The 18558-nt window shown below is 44.7% G+C and overlaps 1 protein-coding gene across 1 annotated transcript in view; it reads right to left on the bottom strand.

The window, feature by feature from the left end:
* Positions 1–10145: 10145 nt before the first annotated feature.
* LOC138970512 (protein naked cuticle homolog 1-like) overlaps positions 10146–18558 on the bottom strand; it is a gene marked incomplete in the record, with an annotated part of 67077 nt that continues 58664 nt past the window's right edge. Inside the window, 3 exon segments of the mRNA XM_070342969.1 lie at positions 10146–12666; positions 17497–17766; positions 17992–18164. Of these exon segments, the coding sequence (XP_070199070.1) occupies positions 11784–12666; positions 17497–17766; positions 17992–18164 (1326 nt within the window).

The raw sequence follows: 18558 nt of genomic DNA, 5'->3' as shown, positions 1-18558 counted from the left end.
GCATTTTTTTTTATTTGTGCTTTTGTGATCAAAGAAACAATTAACAAGTGGCTCTATCTCATCTCCCCCCCCCCCCCCCCCCTTTCCCCGTCGCGATATAACCTTCGTGGTTGAAAACGACGTTAAACACCAAATAAAGAAATAAAGTAGTGATTCACTGTTACTGCAAAGTTGCGAGTTCTGTAATTTTGGTGTGGAATCTGAAAATGCTGACACCTAATTAATTTCCGCCAGTAATTATGTGAAGCACACACATACACACAGAGCAATCATCTTTGACAGACAGGTGCTGGACATTCTGTCATGGGCATACCGAGTGGACAGGAGTCATTTTGGTAACAGTCTGCTATGGTCATGAACAAGATTTTGTGGTAACCACTTCAAGAATGATAAAATTTTCATGGTGCCCAACAAACATGTTATCTTTGGCATTTGATCTTCTGTTAATACTTGGCAGACACTGTTCAAGTCTTTTTCACTTCATAGTACCACCATACCTAAACACACACCACCACACTCATTCAATTGAACATTCTAAAAATGATCATTTACTTGGTACAAGCTGTTTGTTTTATTTAATATCATTCCAACACAAAAAGTGAACTTGTACTCATCTGCATTCAGTCAAATCACTTACAGTAATGCATGCAGTACATACTTTGCCCATTACAATAATTATACAGCAATGCAACCTTTCATTACTTGCCACCCACACACACAAGACAGAAATAATAAGAGTATGAAACAAAATTGTCATCACAGTTGTCAACCGAACTTGAAAGTAGACAGGACGAGGTACATACAGGTACCTGTGCCTCCACAAAAAAATACACGATTTTATTCCCCATGTACAGGAGTAACATTTCTGCTATGTACAAAACTGAATATGAATTAATGTGTGGATTGATAGACGATGTGTGGAAATACCTCTGTCAGGATTTCCATATAACATGTGGTCAACCAGTTAAAACCAAAAATCACAGCAAATAACTTAACAAAATCTACACATCGGAGCCACAATTCACTGGCAATGGCAATGGTCTGCAATGATCGCTGAGAATGCATGTTTCCCAAAACTCACATGACCTCAAGCGAAACTCACATGACCTCAGGTGAAACATGTTGTTGGTGATCACTCGGGGTAAGTGATCTTTGCCACAACAAATCGTAAACTCTGATGTGTAGATTTAAAAAAAAAATGGTATACTGAATGGACACTGCATTACAAGAGTCAGTTATTCGCTGCGATTGCTGGTTTTAACTGTGTAATTGTTCAGTCTCACAACAACGCTTGAAAATCCTGACAGCATTATTTCTGAAAAACATCTTTTGTACAGGTATGATACACACTGCCCTGTTCCACACTGTCACTGAAAGTTACATTACCTCAACACTCAGTGAAGAAATGAAAAATGCAGTGCCCAAAATATAAATATTCACATTCGTATAATTGCTCTGTCAAACAAGAAACAGACAGAGAGCTAACATGAAAAAAGTTGAACAATCAAAGGATAAGAAATGATCCACAAATAACCACCCATACTTTGTTTATTAACCCTTCATGTTAAATTATTATTGTAATTACATTAACTACATGTACTATAAATATGAACGAAAATGTAAATTCGCGTTCTGGCATGACCTTCAGGTGTCATTCCTACCTCTACTTTGAGCTCTTTCATGTATTTCCACGTGTTCAGATTGACCTGCTCAAGGTCAAATGAGTGAATGTCTACCTTAAATCCAAAAATAGACAGCTAACGTTGCAAAATCCAGAATCAAAAATAAGAAAGGCGAGTTGCTGGCACGTTTCATTTTTGTTAAAACAAGATATTCACAACTCCACCCTCCTCTCTTAATCTTTGACTACATGTAACTGACTGAATTTTTGTGGCAAGTTGATGATAAAACTAACTCTGTATATCATAATCAAACAAACATTTGATAAGATTTCGTTAGATTTCAAACTGCATGAAATGTTCAGCCCTGTCAATTATCAACACGAGTTCATTTGTGCTTTTGAATCGAAAATTTTATTGTAAATTTTCATTTAATAAATATACCTACCCGAATCACATGTAGCATTGACACAATCGGAGATGCTAGGTTCTGTACAGGCTAACCGTCTAAGGGAAGCAACCCCAACCACAAAAGTGTAAACGTAGCCATGGTAATGCCCATACACCCGGGGAGTTACCTCCCCTCGTGCATGCCATGTCACTACTGCTACTGAACACGTGGTTCCTATCATTCGACCTAAAGAATAAATTCTCCAAATCAAAAGCGGGGTTGGCGGGAGGGAATATACTATGTGATTCGGGTAGGTATATTTATTAAATGAAAATTTACAATAAAATTTTCGATTAAATTACATATTCCTACTCCGAATCACATGTAGCAGATTACAACAACAAGGCGGTGGGAAAGAAAAATCTAACTCACTCAAAAAACCTTGCCAAAAACCTGGACCGCTGCCAAAGAATCAGGGCGGTCCCAGTGGGAAAGAAAAACTAACCCACTCAAAAGCCCTTGCCAGGGCTGGCCCACTGCCAACAGGCAGTGAGGGAACCAAGGAAAGTCCTGATTGACAGCCGAGAAGTATCTCAGGCGAAAAGCGAAAGAGACAACCTCAGAGATCCAGAAAGCTGTGTTCAGCACTTCTTCCAATCTCCTAGCCGTAAAAAACAGCACAGGAATAGACCCAAGCCTTGGATTAATAACCCTGGCGAGCCAAGGGAAAGACAAGCTTCCCCCCCCCCCTTTTATTGGAAGGAAATGCTAATGTCCTGAGAAGATCCGTGCGTAAGGTTGTCCCCTTAACTGAGAAGGACGAACCCCCGCGGTGACCTTAAGACAACCATGCCAAAGTCTGCAAACCTTGGGATGTAGTAAAGCCCAAAAGGCTTGTGAGAAAGAAGTCAGCTCAAAATAAGAGTGACCAATCCCCACGAAAGAGCGAGAGAGAGACATCCAAGCACTAAGTACCAGAGTCCACCTCGAAGGGAAAACTCACAAATAGAAGGTCGCCAGTTATCCCCTACCAGTCCCTGCGAACGCAGGGAGAGAGGTAGCACCCGACAGCAGCCACTTACGACTGTGCGTAAGCTACCGGAAGTGAGGACCCACGGTGGTCAAAAACCGATGTGACTGGCAACCATAAACAAAATGGCTAAAAGCCAGAATGTTCCCAAAACAGTCTGCTTGAAGGTAATCGAGAGTGAATCAAAAACCGAAAGCAGAAAACCAAGACTGGTAAACGTAAACCGTGAAGCCAGCCAGCCATAAGACTCCCGAAACCAGAGTTCTCAGGGAAAAAACAGGCAGTTAACTTCCTAGCCAAATCAAGAGCCTACCTGAGTTTGGCCAGAAACCCAGAGCGCGTCTGTCCCTGTCTGAAGACAGAGTCCAACGCGGAGAAAAACGGACAACCGCCCTAGACAAAATTGCCTTTTGTAGCCGGGCGACTGTAAGGAAACCCGACCCAACGGACGTCATCCGGACTCGCCTCATACTAAGATGAGGAAGAAGAGAGGAAAGGCCCAAGACTGAAGTCACAGGAACCGAACCTTAGCTAAACCTCTGCCCGAAGGAGAAGAGTAGCCAAAACCTGAGAGAGAGGAGGAAAGCCACAAAGAACTACTCCTCAAACATCCATTGTCCAAGACAATGCCCCCTCAGGAAAACCTGAATGTTACTTCCGAGGCCAACTCAAGTGAACCTTAAGTTTGGACGAAACACCAGAACGCGTCTGATCACTAGAGAAAGACAAGAGTCCGACTCGATGAAAGACAACAAGGACCAAAGTCCGAACGTTTGTGGCCAAACAGGGGTAACCTGAAGCCAGAGAACCCCACAAGCCACAAGAAACAGGAAGGCAACAACCACCATCGCCGCAACGTGGAATGGCTGTTGCCCGGCCAAGGCTGCCTATTGGCTGCCAGCTTAGCTTAACCAGAGGAATGAGCATGCTTCTGCTAAGCATGTTTCTGAGTATGCTAGCCTTACCTTCCTTCAACCCTTGTAAAGCAGTCAGAGACCTGGTGATCTCTATTCGACTGAATCTCTACTGCAGGCAAAGTTTAAGCGACTCTCTTTGCCTGTTCAGGGAACTGAGAAAGCGAAAGAAACGAGTCCCTCCGACACCCGTCGTACGAGCGTAGTGAAGGAAGGGCAGCCTCATCTGCTCCATGCTCACCCTAGCAAGGGCTGGCCAACAGAGTAGAGAAAGGAGGCAAGTTCCAAAGGCTGAATAAGCAAGAAGGAACAAAAGGTGAAGCCCGTGTAGCCGAAGCCAGCCAAGGCTGAGCATGTTCCGGAACTGAACCATAGTAGAAACGGCGGCAGAACCAAAACAGTAGAGATACCACCTTCGGGAGGAGATGGCCTAGCCAAAACCTGCAAACCGTGGTACCTACAAAAGGTGACTAAGGAACCGGAAGTAGGAAAACATGCTATCTTCACGGAACGGAAGTCCGACATCGACAACAAAGTCAACCAACAAGGAAGCCACCAATGTCGATGCACCCAAGGGAAATCCTGAGCCGAAGCTTGAGCTTCGACGGAAATCCAGAACGTGTTCGATTGCTGACTAAAGACTGAGAACCAGAATAGCTCAGCTACGAACGCAAACCGAAGTCACAGTTGCTGGTGGTAAACTGATGAATGAGATGACCGGAAACCGGAAAACCATCCAACCGGAAAAAGACCTGACTCATCCCCCTACTGACGGTCGTGAATAGGGGAAACGTCCAGGGCCACCTGAACTGAATAGGCAGTAAACGCAACACCCAACAGGTAAAGTGAAGACTGCCCCGGCTGAGGCTGAAAGCCTAAATGCCCGTAGGCCAGCCGCTGTTCCTCACCCACCGACCTCCGGAGGAGTGTCAGGAAGAGGAGAAGTGTATCCGAACAGAGCCGGAAATGCAGCAGACAAAACCGCAAAAAACGGAAGCGAAAGTTGCATAGAGTAGACTGAGGCCGGAAGCCCAAACGCCCGTAGGCCAGTCCTCTGTCAACTCCAGTCAAAACCGCAACGTGTACTTGAAATGGAGGACTTATGCTTCCAGTAAAACCGGAAACACCACGCCGACAACGGCTGCCGCACTTGTGAAACACAAATGCCCACGACGGAACAAGAGTGAGACAGAACAGAAGAGGACTGGGGCCGGAACCCGAACGCCCGTAGGCCAGTCCTCGATCAACCCCAGACAAGCCACTACGTGCGCTTGTGATGGAGGACCTATGCTTCCAGACAGGAAGTGTAGGAGGCCGAAACCCCGTCCGGGAAAACCTTCGACGTGACCTCTGCCGCAGCTTAGAGGACAGCGTTAAGCCTTTTTCCCAATAACCAGCACATGTGGAATCGCTGACGACAGACTGAATGTCCGACACAACCGGCGAAAAAACCGAAGTCCACGTACTGGTGGAAGGCCGGTGCAAACGGCATAACCGGAAAACCGGAAATCCGTCCCCCCCGACGTCGTCCTAACTCATGCCTCGACCAGGCTAAGAGAGAGAAGACGGCAAGTCTGCAGCCGCAGGAACCGGAACGGCAGTCGACGCGACAACCGAAGGTTGAAACGCTGACTACATCGGCCAGGGCTGAGACAACACCTGCCCGAAGGGCTGGCGTTGCTCCTCAGCTACCGACATCCGGGAGGAAGTGGAAGCGAAAGGAGCAGTAAATCCGGGCGGAGCCGGAAAGCACAAGACGAGACCGCGAAAAGCGGAAGCGCCGAATGCGAGGACGGAGGCCAGAAGCCCGAATGCCCTAAAGGCAACGTCCGGTCAACCCCGGAAACGACCACAGCGGGTGCGTACGTCAGAGGACCTATGCTTCCAGCGAGTGCCGGAAGCGCAGCGCCAGAAACGGCTACCGCCATTGCTCCGCCACACAATGGTCTTCAAGGAAGCCAGGGTGTGACTGAACAGAGGACGAATGCCCGGGGGGCAACGTCCGGTCAACTCCGGAAACGACCACAGCGGGTGCGTACGTCAGAGGACCTATGCTTCCAGCGAGTGCCGGAAGCGCAGCGCCGGAAACGGCTACCGCCACTGCTCCGCCACACAATGGTCCTCGAGGAAACCAGGGTGCGACTGAACAGAGGACGAATGCCCGGGGGGCAACGTCCGGTCAACCCCGGAAACGACCACAGCGGGTGCGCACATCGGGGGACCTGGTCAACCCCGGAAACGACCACAGCGGGTGCGTACATCGGGGGACCTATGCTTCCGGCGAGTGCCGGAAGCGCAGCAGTCGGAAACGGCTAGACAACTCCGGAAACGACCCCAGCGGGTGCGTACGTCGGAGAAGTAGCCGGAACCAACTGCCGCCATTGCTCAGCCACACAATGGTCTTCAGTGAAGCCAGGGTGCGACTGAACAGGGGTTTGCGGGTCGTGAACCCGCCGAAAAGAGCTGTGTCCCAGCAGGGACTGTCCGACGGCCTCACGAGGGCCTGTGGACCAGCTCGACTTACTTGAATCGCCAACCACAGCGGTAGAAGACGAAGAAGCAAAACATCCGCCCTAGACAACGTCTCGGCCGGAAGCGTCAAAGAAGCCAACAAGGTGACGTCGCCCACAGACAGCGGGACCAACGGAAGACGCAGGCTTGGAACGCGAAAATTTCTTCACAAAGATAACTCAGACACCTGATCTGCTAACGGCAGAGAAGGCGAGGAGAAGAAACAGGACGTACAACAGTATATGACTGCCCCCAAAGTGTTTGTTCGAGGCAGAAAGAGTAACGAACAAAACATAACAAACATGTTAAATTCGAAACCACGACAAGTCCTACGGACTGGTAGATACCTGCTAAAGCCTAGCCAAGTAACTGTCAGCGACGCTGATACACAAAATGGCGGCCAAGCGATAAGTTACTGGACAAAATTTAGAAGTCCAAAACGGACGAAAATTAAGCAATAACAAAAATTCCTGTCAAAGTAATGACGAAATATGAAATGGCTTACCAACTAACAAAGCAGAAGGCAAAAACGCAGGTAAAGTAAGGAGAACCTCACCATAACATAGGCCTAGCCACCGAAATAAGCTGTCAGGAAAGCTGAGCAACCGAAAGTGGCGGCCACAAGATAAGTTACTGAAACGCATTTAGGAGTCCAAACGGACAAAAAGTCAGCAACTATAGATAAATTCCTGTCAAACTAAAGACAAGAAGGAACAAGCTTACCAACTAAACAAAGCAGCAAGCAAGTAAGAAGGTAAAATTACGTTTACCTCCAAAATACATCGGCCTAGCCACAAAAACTGTCAACTCATGCTGACAACAAAAATGGCGGCCAACAGTAGTCACTGAAATATCACAGGTCCAAACACGGACGAAAATCAGCAACTACAACAAATTTCCTGTCAAAATAATGACCAAAATGGAAAGAGCTCACCAACTACGAAGCAGGAGGCAAGATAGACGGTAACGTGGCCGGTGGGTGTCAAAACAACACCAACAGCGCAGCCACAGGGGAGCCCAAAAATACAACAACCTGCTCCCTCGAAAGCTGTAAGGTCGAATGATAGGAACCACGTGTTCAGTAGCAGTAGTGACATGGCATGCACGAGGGGAGGTAACTCCCCGGGTGTATGGGCATTACCATGGCTACGTTTACACTTTTGTGGTTGGGGTTGCTTCCCTTAGACGGTTAGCCTGTACAGAACCTAGCATCTCCGATTGTGTCAATGCTACATGTGATTCGGAGTAGGAATATGTAATTTAATAGAGTTTTAAACCTGGATTATTTTACATGCAAGTAACAAATGCTTCGCCAAATCAACCCCATTTTAAAAAGGTAGATTTTTTTGTATTGATTAACTAAATGACATGACCTGAAAAAAAAATAAAGCATGAACTTGACCTCTAAGCAAGAGTAGGAACGACACTCTGGATATGCATCAAATGGAGAGTAAACTGGAAGAACTGACAATTGCTAGGACACTTTGTGCATGCTTAGCACAGCTGTCTCTGATTCTTCTGAGTTTTTTTGTAAAGTTTTTATTGAGTTTCTGGTATTTTAAACTTTCTTCTACAATGAACTTAAAAGACGTTAAAAAAGATGAGAGAAAGGGGAAAAGTATTATTGAAAGATAAGAGCAACATACAATGTCAAACATCCCAAAAAAACAGTACAAGACAAATAGTATGCTTGTGGCATGACCCACTGACAATGATACATACTGAGGTAGCGAAATGAGCAGATAATAAAACATTGCAACATGTTCAGAAAAATTGAACAACAAACTTCTGATCACTCTTCACAGACCATGCATCAGTGAAGAGTGCATTATTACACCTGTGGCAAAAATCCTCAATCATCATCACTGGTGTCAAGATCAGAACAGCCAAATAGGAGCCAATTTAGCAGTAATTTACAGCAACAGCATAGGCGATCAGGTTCCCTCATGACTGACTGCCAACCATTTGTGTCACACGCTCAAACTATTGTGACATTTTTTGAGAATTGCAAGTCTCATCTGCAGGCATTAAGAAATTGAATTGGTTTTGATTACTGACTGTATGTGCTATCCATACCACAAAATTAAATTACTTCATTGAAACAGCTAAGAAGATTTCTTTTAGCCGTGTCTGAATGGCAATAGTTTTCACTAGGGAAGACATGCAAGACTGTCAGCCCAGCATGAACTGCGCACATGGAGAATTTATCAATTTTTTAAGTATTACCTCGACAGTCACGCAATCATATTTTTGGCACAGCTCTCTGTACATAATGTATTTGTAGAGGTTACACACCGAGTCTCAGTGATTATCAAAAATAATGGTCGAAGTTAGCGGATCATAAAAAATGCGAGCTTTAGCGAGCTTTTTCATGACCGCGAACTGAGACCATTATTTTTTATAATCACTGAGACGAGGTGTGTAACCTCTTTATTCCTCCTTTCTTCAGTTATTCAAAGAAAAGAGGAGGTTTTTTGCGAAAGTTTGATCGAATCCTATTCACTCAACCAGTCAACCTGCGCAGGCGATCGATTAATGCGCGGTTGTATAGTTCCGTGCAAATCATTCCATTCTGTTAACACTTCTTGTCAGTTTTCCTATTTTGGACTAAAATCAAGTACACGAATTTCCTGTTATTCTGCTGTGGCGGCAAAGGCAGATATTGTGTGTTCTGTATATGTTTTGGTGTCGCTTACGATAATGTTCTTTCGTCAAATGGGACTAGCAGACGAACTTTTGCACCCGTGTTCCAACGTTCAAAACTGTATGAAGTTCAGTTTTCTGGGGAAAATAGTGTATGAAACCGCTTTATGTTGTTTAAATTGATGAGATGTGTGCATTTGGTTGCGTGTGATCTGTTTATTAAATGAAATATTGTTGAAAACTGACCGTCGGATTGCAGTCTGTTGTCGAAGAAACTGAGTGAAAAGAAGGGGAACTACTCTTGTCGCTAGACTCTTGGAAATTGCTTGTGATGAACGTTTGAGCACGGCAAATCTAGATTCAGAAAACAACCGAACTCATGGATTTTATATGAAGATTCATGTGTTCAGGCCTGTAGTTGTTAATTTAAATGCGGTATGTTTGTATTGTTTGCTCCAGAGATGTATACTTCGTACGTTAGAGCGTTCGGAACTTTTCAGTCGCAAAAAGTAGTACCGAAACGGAACAACTTCTCAACCCATTGCACTATCGAGGATTCAGGCTGTTGCTGGGTCGTTATTTGTTTGGTTGCTGGGTCATTATCGAAAAATAACTACCCCTACAAGTTTACAGAGGTAAAGAATGTATACATGTCTTCAACAAAATATCCAGTGACAAATGCCCTCACTTTAGTTTTAATGCATGCACTCTCTCTCTCTCTCTCTCTGTCTCACTCTTGTCCTTCACACAAACACACACTTTAGTTGTATTGCATTCACTCTCTGTCTCTTGGCCACACACACACACACACCAATCCAATTACATTTGCTAAGAACATGTGACAATGCCTGTCAAGGGACGTCACTCCGCATTGGTTTTCACAACTTCATCTTATTTCCCCTGTTCCAGATCCTCAATGACAGGCTCAGTTTGATTACCCTTATTCATCACATGAGCCTGTGGCAACATGAACGTGTTTCTTGGAAAAATAAAAATAAAGTCACACAGCAAACACTCCACGTTTTCTTTTTTCTAAATTAAATGATTCCATCATCATTAAACAAGACATTTTTTTTCTTCGAACTGGAAGTATGTGTAATTTTCAGATGAAGAGACACTGGCAGTAATTTTTAAGATAGCTTTTTTTCCCCAGTGAAAAATGTTTGACACTCTTTTTTTCTGTCTAGTGTTTTGCTGAACTGCTACAGGGTATTCATTGGTCCTAGTTATAAATAGACTTGCTGTCAGCAGCTTTTATCACACATATACAGCTAGTAAACCATATAATTTTATAGAGTATAATTTTCAACATCTGAAACGGGGAATACCAAAAGGGCAAATACGCAACCCAATTATGTATCAAACACATCTGACTTGAAACAATTGAAGAACAAGAAAAATGTACAATGACATTTAACATCAGAGGAGAAATATATTTGACTTTCAACTGCTCCCAAAACCAATCAACAAAGATGAAGAAGACAGAGAATTTGCCATATATTCTGTTGTTAAAAAAAAGCTCACATTTTTCTTGTTCAAAATAATTAAGAAGCAGACTGCCATGCAACTGCAGAAGAATCTATGTTTGAAGTTCTCCTTCCTCCGAGTCTGAAGTGAAAATGTGGTCAACAAAAAATAGGCAGGTTAGAGGCAAAACAAAGTCTTATTAACCGGTTACTCTAACCAGCATAATATCTCACGATCAGTTTTTGCGTTGTTGCACAAAATGAATATCACCTGGCAAATGCTATCACCTCGACAAAGTCTTTGAGAATCAAATCGGTTCAGTCCAATCAAATCCAGCTCTCCCCTCTTTTGGGTACGGCACACCAAACACTCTGCACACTTACTTTGTGCACAACAGCAATACAAAAAACTATTCCAAATCAACGGTAATAAAAGTACATAAATAGCACAAAAATGAATGTCCAATGCCTGGTACGTTCATGCCATATTCAGGCTTGTTTTTGGTTGATCTGTTTGTTTCACATAAATGTATTATCACAAATAATCAGGCACAGAATCACACACACCATATCAAAATCATCAGCATTCATGTCAATAGGTCCATAATTTGCGAGTGCTTTTGTAAATGCAGCAAATGTTGCTATCCTGTGTTGCTACTTCTCTCTTGATGCACACTATCAATGCTGAGTAATATATAAGCCCTCCATATGAGAACTGCCAGATGACAGTAAACATACATCCACACACATGCATCCAAAATAATAATTATCCCGTACACAGACTGCATGAATCCGCCTCTGTTTTTCACAAACTTACACCTGTCCCCTCTCACTCTCTTACTTTGTAGCGTTCATCTTCATTCCACAGTCCATCCACTCAAGACACGCACACTCGCACACTTAACTGATAGACCAGACACACCTTGACCTATGTGAGTATCTCTCTTTCACATACACAGAGCTAACACAAGTTCATCTTTGTATACAAGAAGTCTGAAAGCAAGCCCTGATTTCCATATGTCTCAGTCCTCTCTTCAAAACACACACACACACACACACACACAGAGGTAACACTAACACTCTTCTTTCTTTGCTCAAGGAGCACTATTAGAGTCAGCCCAGACTCCCTCCCACAGGATTCACGCCTCATATTAACAGCAATAGTGGCGGTGCTCATGAGTGAAGCAGTGGCCCCAATTCCTGCAGGTTTCACGCCTCATAGTAATGGTGGTAGTGGTGGTGATGGTGGTGCTCGTGAATGTGGTGGTGGTGGTGGCGCTGCACGATGACGCGCTCACCGTCAAAGTCCCAGGCGTTCTGCCGCTCGATCCAGGCGGCCACTTGCTGCATGGCCAGGTCGTGGTCCTTCTCCCGGTGCCGGTGTCGCCGGTGATAGTGCGGTGAGGCTGTGGCCGGAACGTGCCCCGGCAGACTCACCGGGCGAAACCGGCTGTGCTTGTGGGGCGAACCACCCCCACCCGCTCCCCCGCCTGCCCCTGCCCCTCCCTCGGCTCCTTTAGCCGAGTCCTGAGTGGCGTTATTAGCGGGAGGGGCAGCAGCAGTAGTGGCCGTCTTGGATGTCCTGGGGTTACTGTCCTGGGGGTCAAATGAGCGCGACCGGAGGTGGTTGTGCTGGAGAATGTGGTGCGTGCCTGGAGGCAGCCCACCCACCCCCCTCTCCAGCAAGCGCTCAGTCTCTCGCCTGACATTGTCGCACTTGCCCCCGCCCGCCACATCGTGTGACCTGGAGCGATGGTGCCCGCTTCCCACTCCCCCTCCCACTCCTCCTCCCCCTCCCTCCTCCAGCAGGGGGTGAAGAGCAGGGTTGGTGTTGCACACCTTGGCCGCTGGGGCGTTGTTCAGCTTGCTGCTGTCCACACCCGCAAGGTCCAGGTAGTAGTTACGACGATCCTGGCTCTCCTTGCACCCCCCTCCCCCGGCTCTGTCCTCTGCCAGTGCCATAGCCGTTGCAGTGGTGGTGGTGGTGGCCCCAGCAGCAGCGGCTGCGGCAGTTTTGGAGCTGCGACCTCGATGCCGTCGTTTGTGGTGACCCGGTTTGTCCCCTGACCCGTGACAGTCACTGTGGTGTCGCCTGAAACAGCAAGAATAAAATGTGAGCCACAGGACAATAAACAGCAGAGAGAGAAACAGAGAGAGAGAGAGGGAAAGAGAGAGAGAGAGGGGGGGGGGGGGGGAAAGAGAGAGGGAAAGACAGAGAGAGAGAGAGAAACAGAGAGAGAGAGAGGGAAAGAGAGAGAGAGGGAGAGAGAAAGGGAGAGAGAGACAGACAGACAGACAGACGAACAGGACACGCACACACACACACACACACACTGGTGTTGCCTGAAACAGCGGGAAAAGCTATGAGCCACAGAACTACAGACAAAAGCAACTGAGAGAGAGGGAGAGAGACACACACACTAGTGTTGCCTGAAGTGGGGAGAACTGCGAGTCAGAGAACAACAGACGAGAGAGAAAGAGAGAGAGAGAGAGAGCAACTGATTCTTCTTGGTTGATGGAGAAAAAACAAAACAAAAAGATTCAATCAAAAAATTTAAAAATCCGCAAAAAACCCCAGATACATCTCCCTAAAAATGTTTTAAAAATGGGGAAAAACAATCCTTCATCTCATTATTTCACCAAATGACACAATGACCTATCCCTCATAGTGAAAAAAACCAAAATACAACAAAAACCCACCTAAACAAGCTATAGAACTGATCCTGACAATCACTTGGTGGTTCAGTGAAACTTCTTTGTTAAGACCCTGTTTTTGCAGATTTTCTGTTCATAACCTCTGTAAATTCAGCCCCATTTTAAGACTCCCTTCTTTTTAAGACCTGATTTTCTCGAATTTTTGGAGGTCTTAAAAGGGGGGTTCCACTGTATCCTCTGACACTTGTAACAGTAACCTGTATTGATTGACAGGGCAGACCATCCCTAGCAGTAACTCCTTCCTGCAAACACTGGGCCCACTAACCAGTGCCTGACCACACAATGCACTGTAAAACTGTCTGAGCTATTGGTTGAAGGGTAAATACCATTCTGGAGACTCAGATTATAGCTTCCACCCATCTACCCCCTCAGCTATGCTGGCTGAACTTGTATTACTGTTATTATGTGTTATTTGTTGTTGTAATTAACCTATTTCATGTAACCCTAGTTTTTCTTTAAATAAATGTTGCCCTGCCTTGCCCTGGGGAGGGGGGGGGGGGGTCAGGAGAGGGGGACGGGGGGTCAGGAGAGAGAGAGAGAGAGAGAGAGAGAGAGAGAGAGAGAGAGAGAGAGAGAGAGTCACATGGCACTGGCAGCTCACCAGAAAACTGTTTAGGTATACCAAGTAATTAAGTCTAAGTTTTACCTGCACACACACACCTCCCACACCCACCACCCTCCTCCCCCCCCTTCCGCAAGTCCTGGTACTAAGCTCTCCATCCACACCCCCCCTCCCCTATACTGCTAGCAAATCAGACTTGTTACAATCCCCCCTGTCCTGAACACATTCATCACCTTCCTCTTTTATTTCATTGTAGATTGTTTTCCTTCTTTTAGGCATCAATCTTCCGTTTGTCAGGGCAGGTTATTGTCTGTCTGGCAATTGTGCCAACCCTTTCTCCTTCTTGCTCTCCTCTCTAGACTCCAGTGTGAAAATCCATCTATCTATTCTCGGGGCCTTCCCGTCGACAGGCCGAACACACACTGCACTGGTTGCATTATTGATGTGTTTTCGCAAGTGTGTGAAGGCATGCGTGTGTATCATTTTAACAATGCCTGCTTATTACGTTGTGTGGAAAGGTAGAGCGAAAGTAACAAAAATACAAGCCGTGTGGTCCACAGTTTTGTTTTCACACCTATTGTCTGGTGTGGAAATATTCCACTTTCTTGCAAAATAACAACCCAGACTAGTACAGTGGAACCCCCTTCTACATGTACCACCTTTTTTTTTTTTTTTTTTTTTTTCTGACAGCTTCGAGGGGATTTTTTTCTTTTTTTCTTTTTTTTTTCCTTTTCTCTTTTCCACAAATAGCATATTATTACAAAGTACAGACAAAAAGTGCTTGCTCTTTTAATTAATGTACATCAAGATATATTTATTATACTTGTTTAGCAGGTTATGTTGTGTACCACCTTAAAAATCAGGCCTGAAAATGGAGGTAAATTTTACAAAGTTATGAACAGAAAATGTGAAAAAGTCAGACACACATACAAACTCACACACAATACTGGTCATGCCCGGAGAATAACACAGAATCATTTACTGGTTCATTATAAATTATGTCATTTACTGGTTCATTATAAATAAAAGGGACAATTCATAAAAGCGCCTGTTTCAGTATCAGCTGTGCTAGTAAGAGGGCTGTCACACATGCGACTGAGTCGCGCGATTTACCCTGTCACACAGCCGACTCAGTCGTAGAAAACAGCTACGACAAGTCTGCGACTCAGTCTCATGCGATTCCCTCGTAGCTTTGAGGTTTAGAACATGTTCTATTCCTGCGATCCAGTCGTCGGTCAATCGCAGGGGCAGAACCAACAGAGCCAATCAGAACGCGTTGCTGCGGCCTTGACGCCGTGACGTAAAATAATGGCGGACAGTGGCGTACAGCGTCTCTTCGTCGATTCAAAACTTTTTAGAAGAACAGTTTTTTACTCAGATATAAAGGAGACGTTTTAGACATGTACAGCGGTCGGAAAACATTAATTGCAGCTGTCTGGGAGCTTTATTTCTTGCAAAGGCGTAATGCTGAAAGGAATTTTTCAGAAAGGTAGAGCGACGTTCGAACATTTAGCGTCTGCTCTCGCAAAGCGCGTTTGCCGTGTTCACTATGTGGAGTTATCGTTCGCCAGTCGTTCGTCTATCGTTCATCGTGTGACGGGTCAATGGCCTACGATGTGATGTGCGATCGGCCAAAGACTGAATCGCAAGACTGAATCGCAACGACTGAGTCGCCTGTATGACCGAGGCTTTAGTTTGGTCTCTTTTTGATACAGATTTTTGTATGAGATCACAATTCTGATTCCTGCCAGGTCGACTGAATAGAATCAGAATTCCAATAACATCCAAATGTTTAGCGGGTTTGATTTTAACTTTTTCGCGACGCGCCGCCCGAATACAAGCGTTCACTGATCATGCCGTTGTCAGCACGCCGCCAGAATCCGTGCGTAAGGTGCGTGAGTCGCTTCGCCACACACCGCCTTAATAGTAGCGTTGGAAGTGGAAAATACCACGCTGGGGATTTTCCATACGAAAACCCACGTCATAGGTTCAGAGGTCGGCTGCATTACCATACGCGACAAATAACTCCCAGAACAGTTGATTTCATTGGTTAGTTTGGATACTACAGGTCATTGACGGGACCAACCCATGCCTTAGTTTCATATTTAGGATTCCAAAATGTCGCGAGTTGTCAGTGTTGTTGCGAAGCGAAGCGGCGTGCAGAAGGAAGGTAGTGACTGTGTGTGCATGAAACAGTGGTGTTGTGATAGATGGATAAGTGAGTGATGAGGGTGAATGAGTTAGCCAAATCAAGAGCTCGAGGTGTCAATGCTACTTTGGCCAAAACCCAATGCAAGCGGACGGACGCGATTCTGGTGCCGGGAATGTTCTGTGGCCACATGGCTGTGGCGCTTTGTGTTGAGCCGTGCTTCGAAGTGTGGCACACAAAGAAGGATGTTCTCCGTGCATAAACCGAGTTCTAAACAAGTCATTTATACAAAAACTGTAAATACTGTGACAGCAAGTGTTTCTTTTCTTCTATGGATAAAACCCAACGCAATGGGACTCGATTCTGGTGCCTGGAATGTGGTGTGGCGTTTTGCGTTGAGCTGTGCTCTGTGGCACTGTAAATACTGTGACAGCAAGTGTTTCTTTTCTTCTACATGGATATATTCATCATAGTCATCACCCAGTCATCTCATTGTATCATTCAGGTTAGTAAATTCTTTTTTGAGTATTCACTAACAACATTTTGTGCATATTTTCAAACATGTCTGTAGTATTTATGTGGTGCCTCTGGACTTTTTTTTATTTAAATTGTTGACATTTTCAATAGCATACCACACAAACACAACAAGCCTTTTGACAAATACAAAGTACATTTCTGAAACAATGAAAGATCTTTCTTTAATTGTGTGCAAAAAGTAAGTCTCCACATGTACTAGTTTTTTTACAATATTTTTTTCAAAATACAATATTTTTTTCAAAATTTTCAAATTTTGGTTGTCAGCAGGCTATTTATTGACATTTTCAATAGCATACCACACAAACACAACAAGCCTTTTGACAAATACAAAGTACATTTCTGAAACAATGAAAAATCTTTCTTTAATTGTGTGCAAAAAGTAAATCCCCACATGTACTAGTTTTTTTACAATATTTTTTTCAAAATACAATATTTTTTTCAAAATGTCCCAATTTTGGTTGTCAGCAGGCTATTTATATGCTTTGGCGCATGCGTTCTGAGTGTATAGTCATGTCATAGGGTTTACGTGTTGAAAGAGTTAACCCTTAGGCTGGTTGTCGCGACATATGTCGCGCTACTTTACGTATACTGTCACCTGGTTGTCACGACATATGTCGCGCTACTGGCTCAGTCTGTTTGGTCGGTTCCGATTACCTCCCATGGATGCGAAAACTTATTATGACCGTTTTTTGTTATTTTTCTCTCTGTTAATTCACCAGTGGCTATGTAACATGTGTTACAGAATTGCACCAGTGTAAGGGTTAAGGCTGGATAGAATAAGAATTCTGATTCTATCCAGCTAGATTCGGAATGTAGCCTGACATAAACATGACACAAATAAACAAAACAACAACAAACTTACCAGAAGCTTCATCAAAAGCTTATTAATGAGTAAACACAGAGCAAATAGTGAAGTAACTCCAGAGTGAATTAATCAACCAACCAAGCAAGCAACCCACCTGAGCTGTTTGACGTGGTTCCTCTCCATGTTCTCCTGAACCAGCTCTGCCAGTTGTTGCTGATCTTCTGCCGACAGCTGCTTCCTTCCTGGCGGTACACCTTCACCTTGACCTTCCACCTGACCTTGAACTTGAGCTTGAGCTTGACTGGCAGCCTCCTGGGTCTGATTGTTCACCTTGACTGTTGTACGTGTGAGGTTGTTGAGTTTGGAAAACTGCTTGGGTGCTTTGGGCGATTCTTTGGAGGTTTTGGCTTTGCTGCCACTACCCCTGAATAGGCACACACAGAAATAAAGAGTTGATATAAAAAATTTAAAAAAACATGAATTAAGAGAAGGTACATTAAATTTGTTTTGCCACATTCTTTCTTAAACAAGTTTCAAATGTTGCCATTAATTACTGCTCCACACAAAACTTGGGTTTTTTATACTTGCTGTTGCAATTGCTACACAGAATTTAAAGTCTTGAAAACGTAAGCTCACACAAACGGCTTACCCGTTTTCTTTCCGTTTGCCTCCGGTCAGCGCTTTGCCGGCCGAGATAGCGTGAATTTGGGTGCGATCCTGGCCAACGGTTAGTCGCAGTTTGAGCGTCTTGGCGCCGTTGGGAGGTAATCGTATGGAGGATCCCACTGCATCATACAGCGCCTTCAGGAGACTGGCCAGGTCCTACAACACATTAGGTCATGAGGTTAGAAGACATGTCAGCTTACGTAAAAAACCCAGTTGTGTCAGATGTCCATTGTAGAACACAAAAGCAGAGGTAGGGCGAATTAACCCAGAACGCTTCCCCCACACAAGCAACAGACAGTAGGATGAAGCAACAACAACAAAACAAAACAAAAAAAACAACAAAAAAACATGATAATTTCATAAACATTCAAGAAAAACAAAATAACACAAGATACAACGTCAAGGTGTCAACTGCCCTGGAAATCTACAGGAAATCAAGAGCATTGCCATCCTAACAAAACCAACCCTGCCTACCCCTATAGCCAAAATATCGGCTGTAGTTTTGGGACAAAAACAAATCACACTTCTTCAATAATTGAATAAATGTATA

This window comes from Littorina saxatilis, linkage group LG1 (genome assembly GCF_037325665.1).
Source record: "Littorina saxatilis isolate snail1 linkage group LG1, US_GU_Lsax_2.0, whole genome shotgun sequence".
NCBI lineage: Eukaryota > Metazoa > Mollusca > Gastropoda > Littorinimorpha > Littorinidae > Littorina > Littorina saxatilis.
Note: the sequence above shows the minus strand (reverse complement) of the source record. Positions and strands in the feature narration are given on the sequence as shown.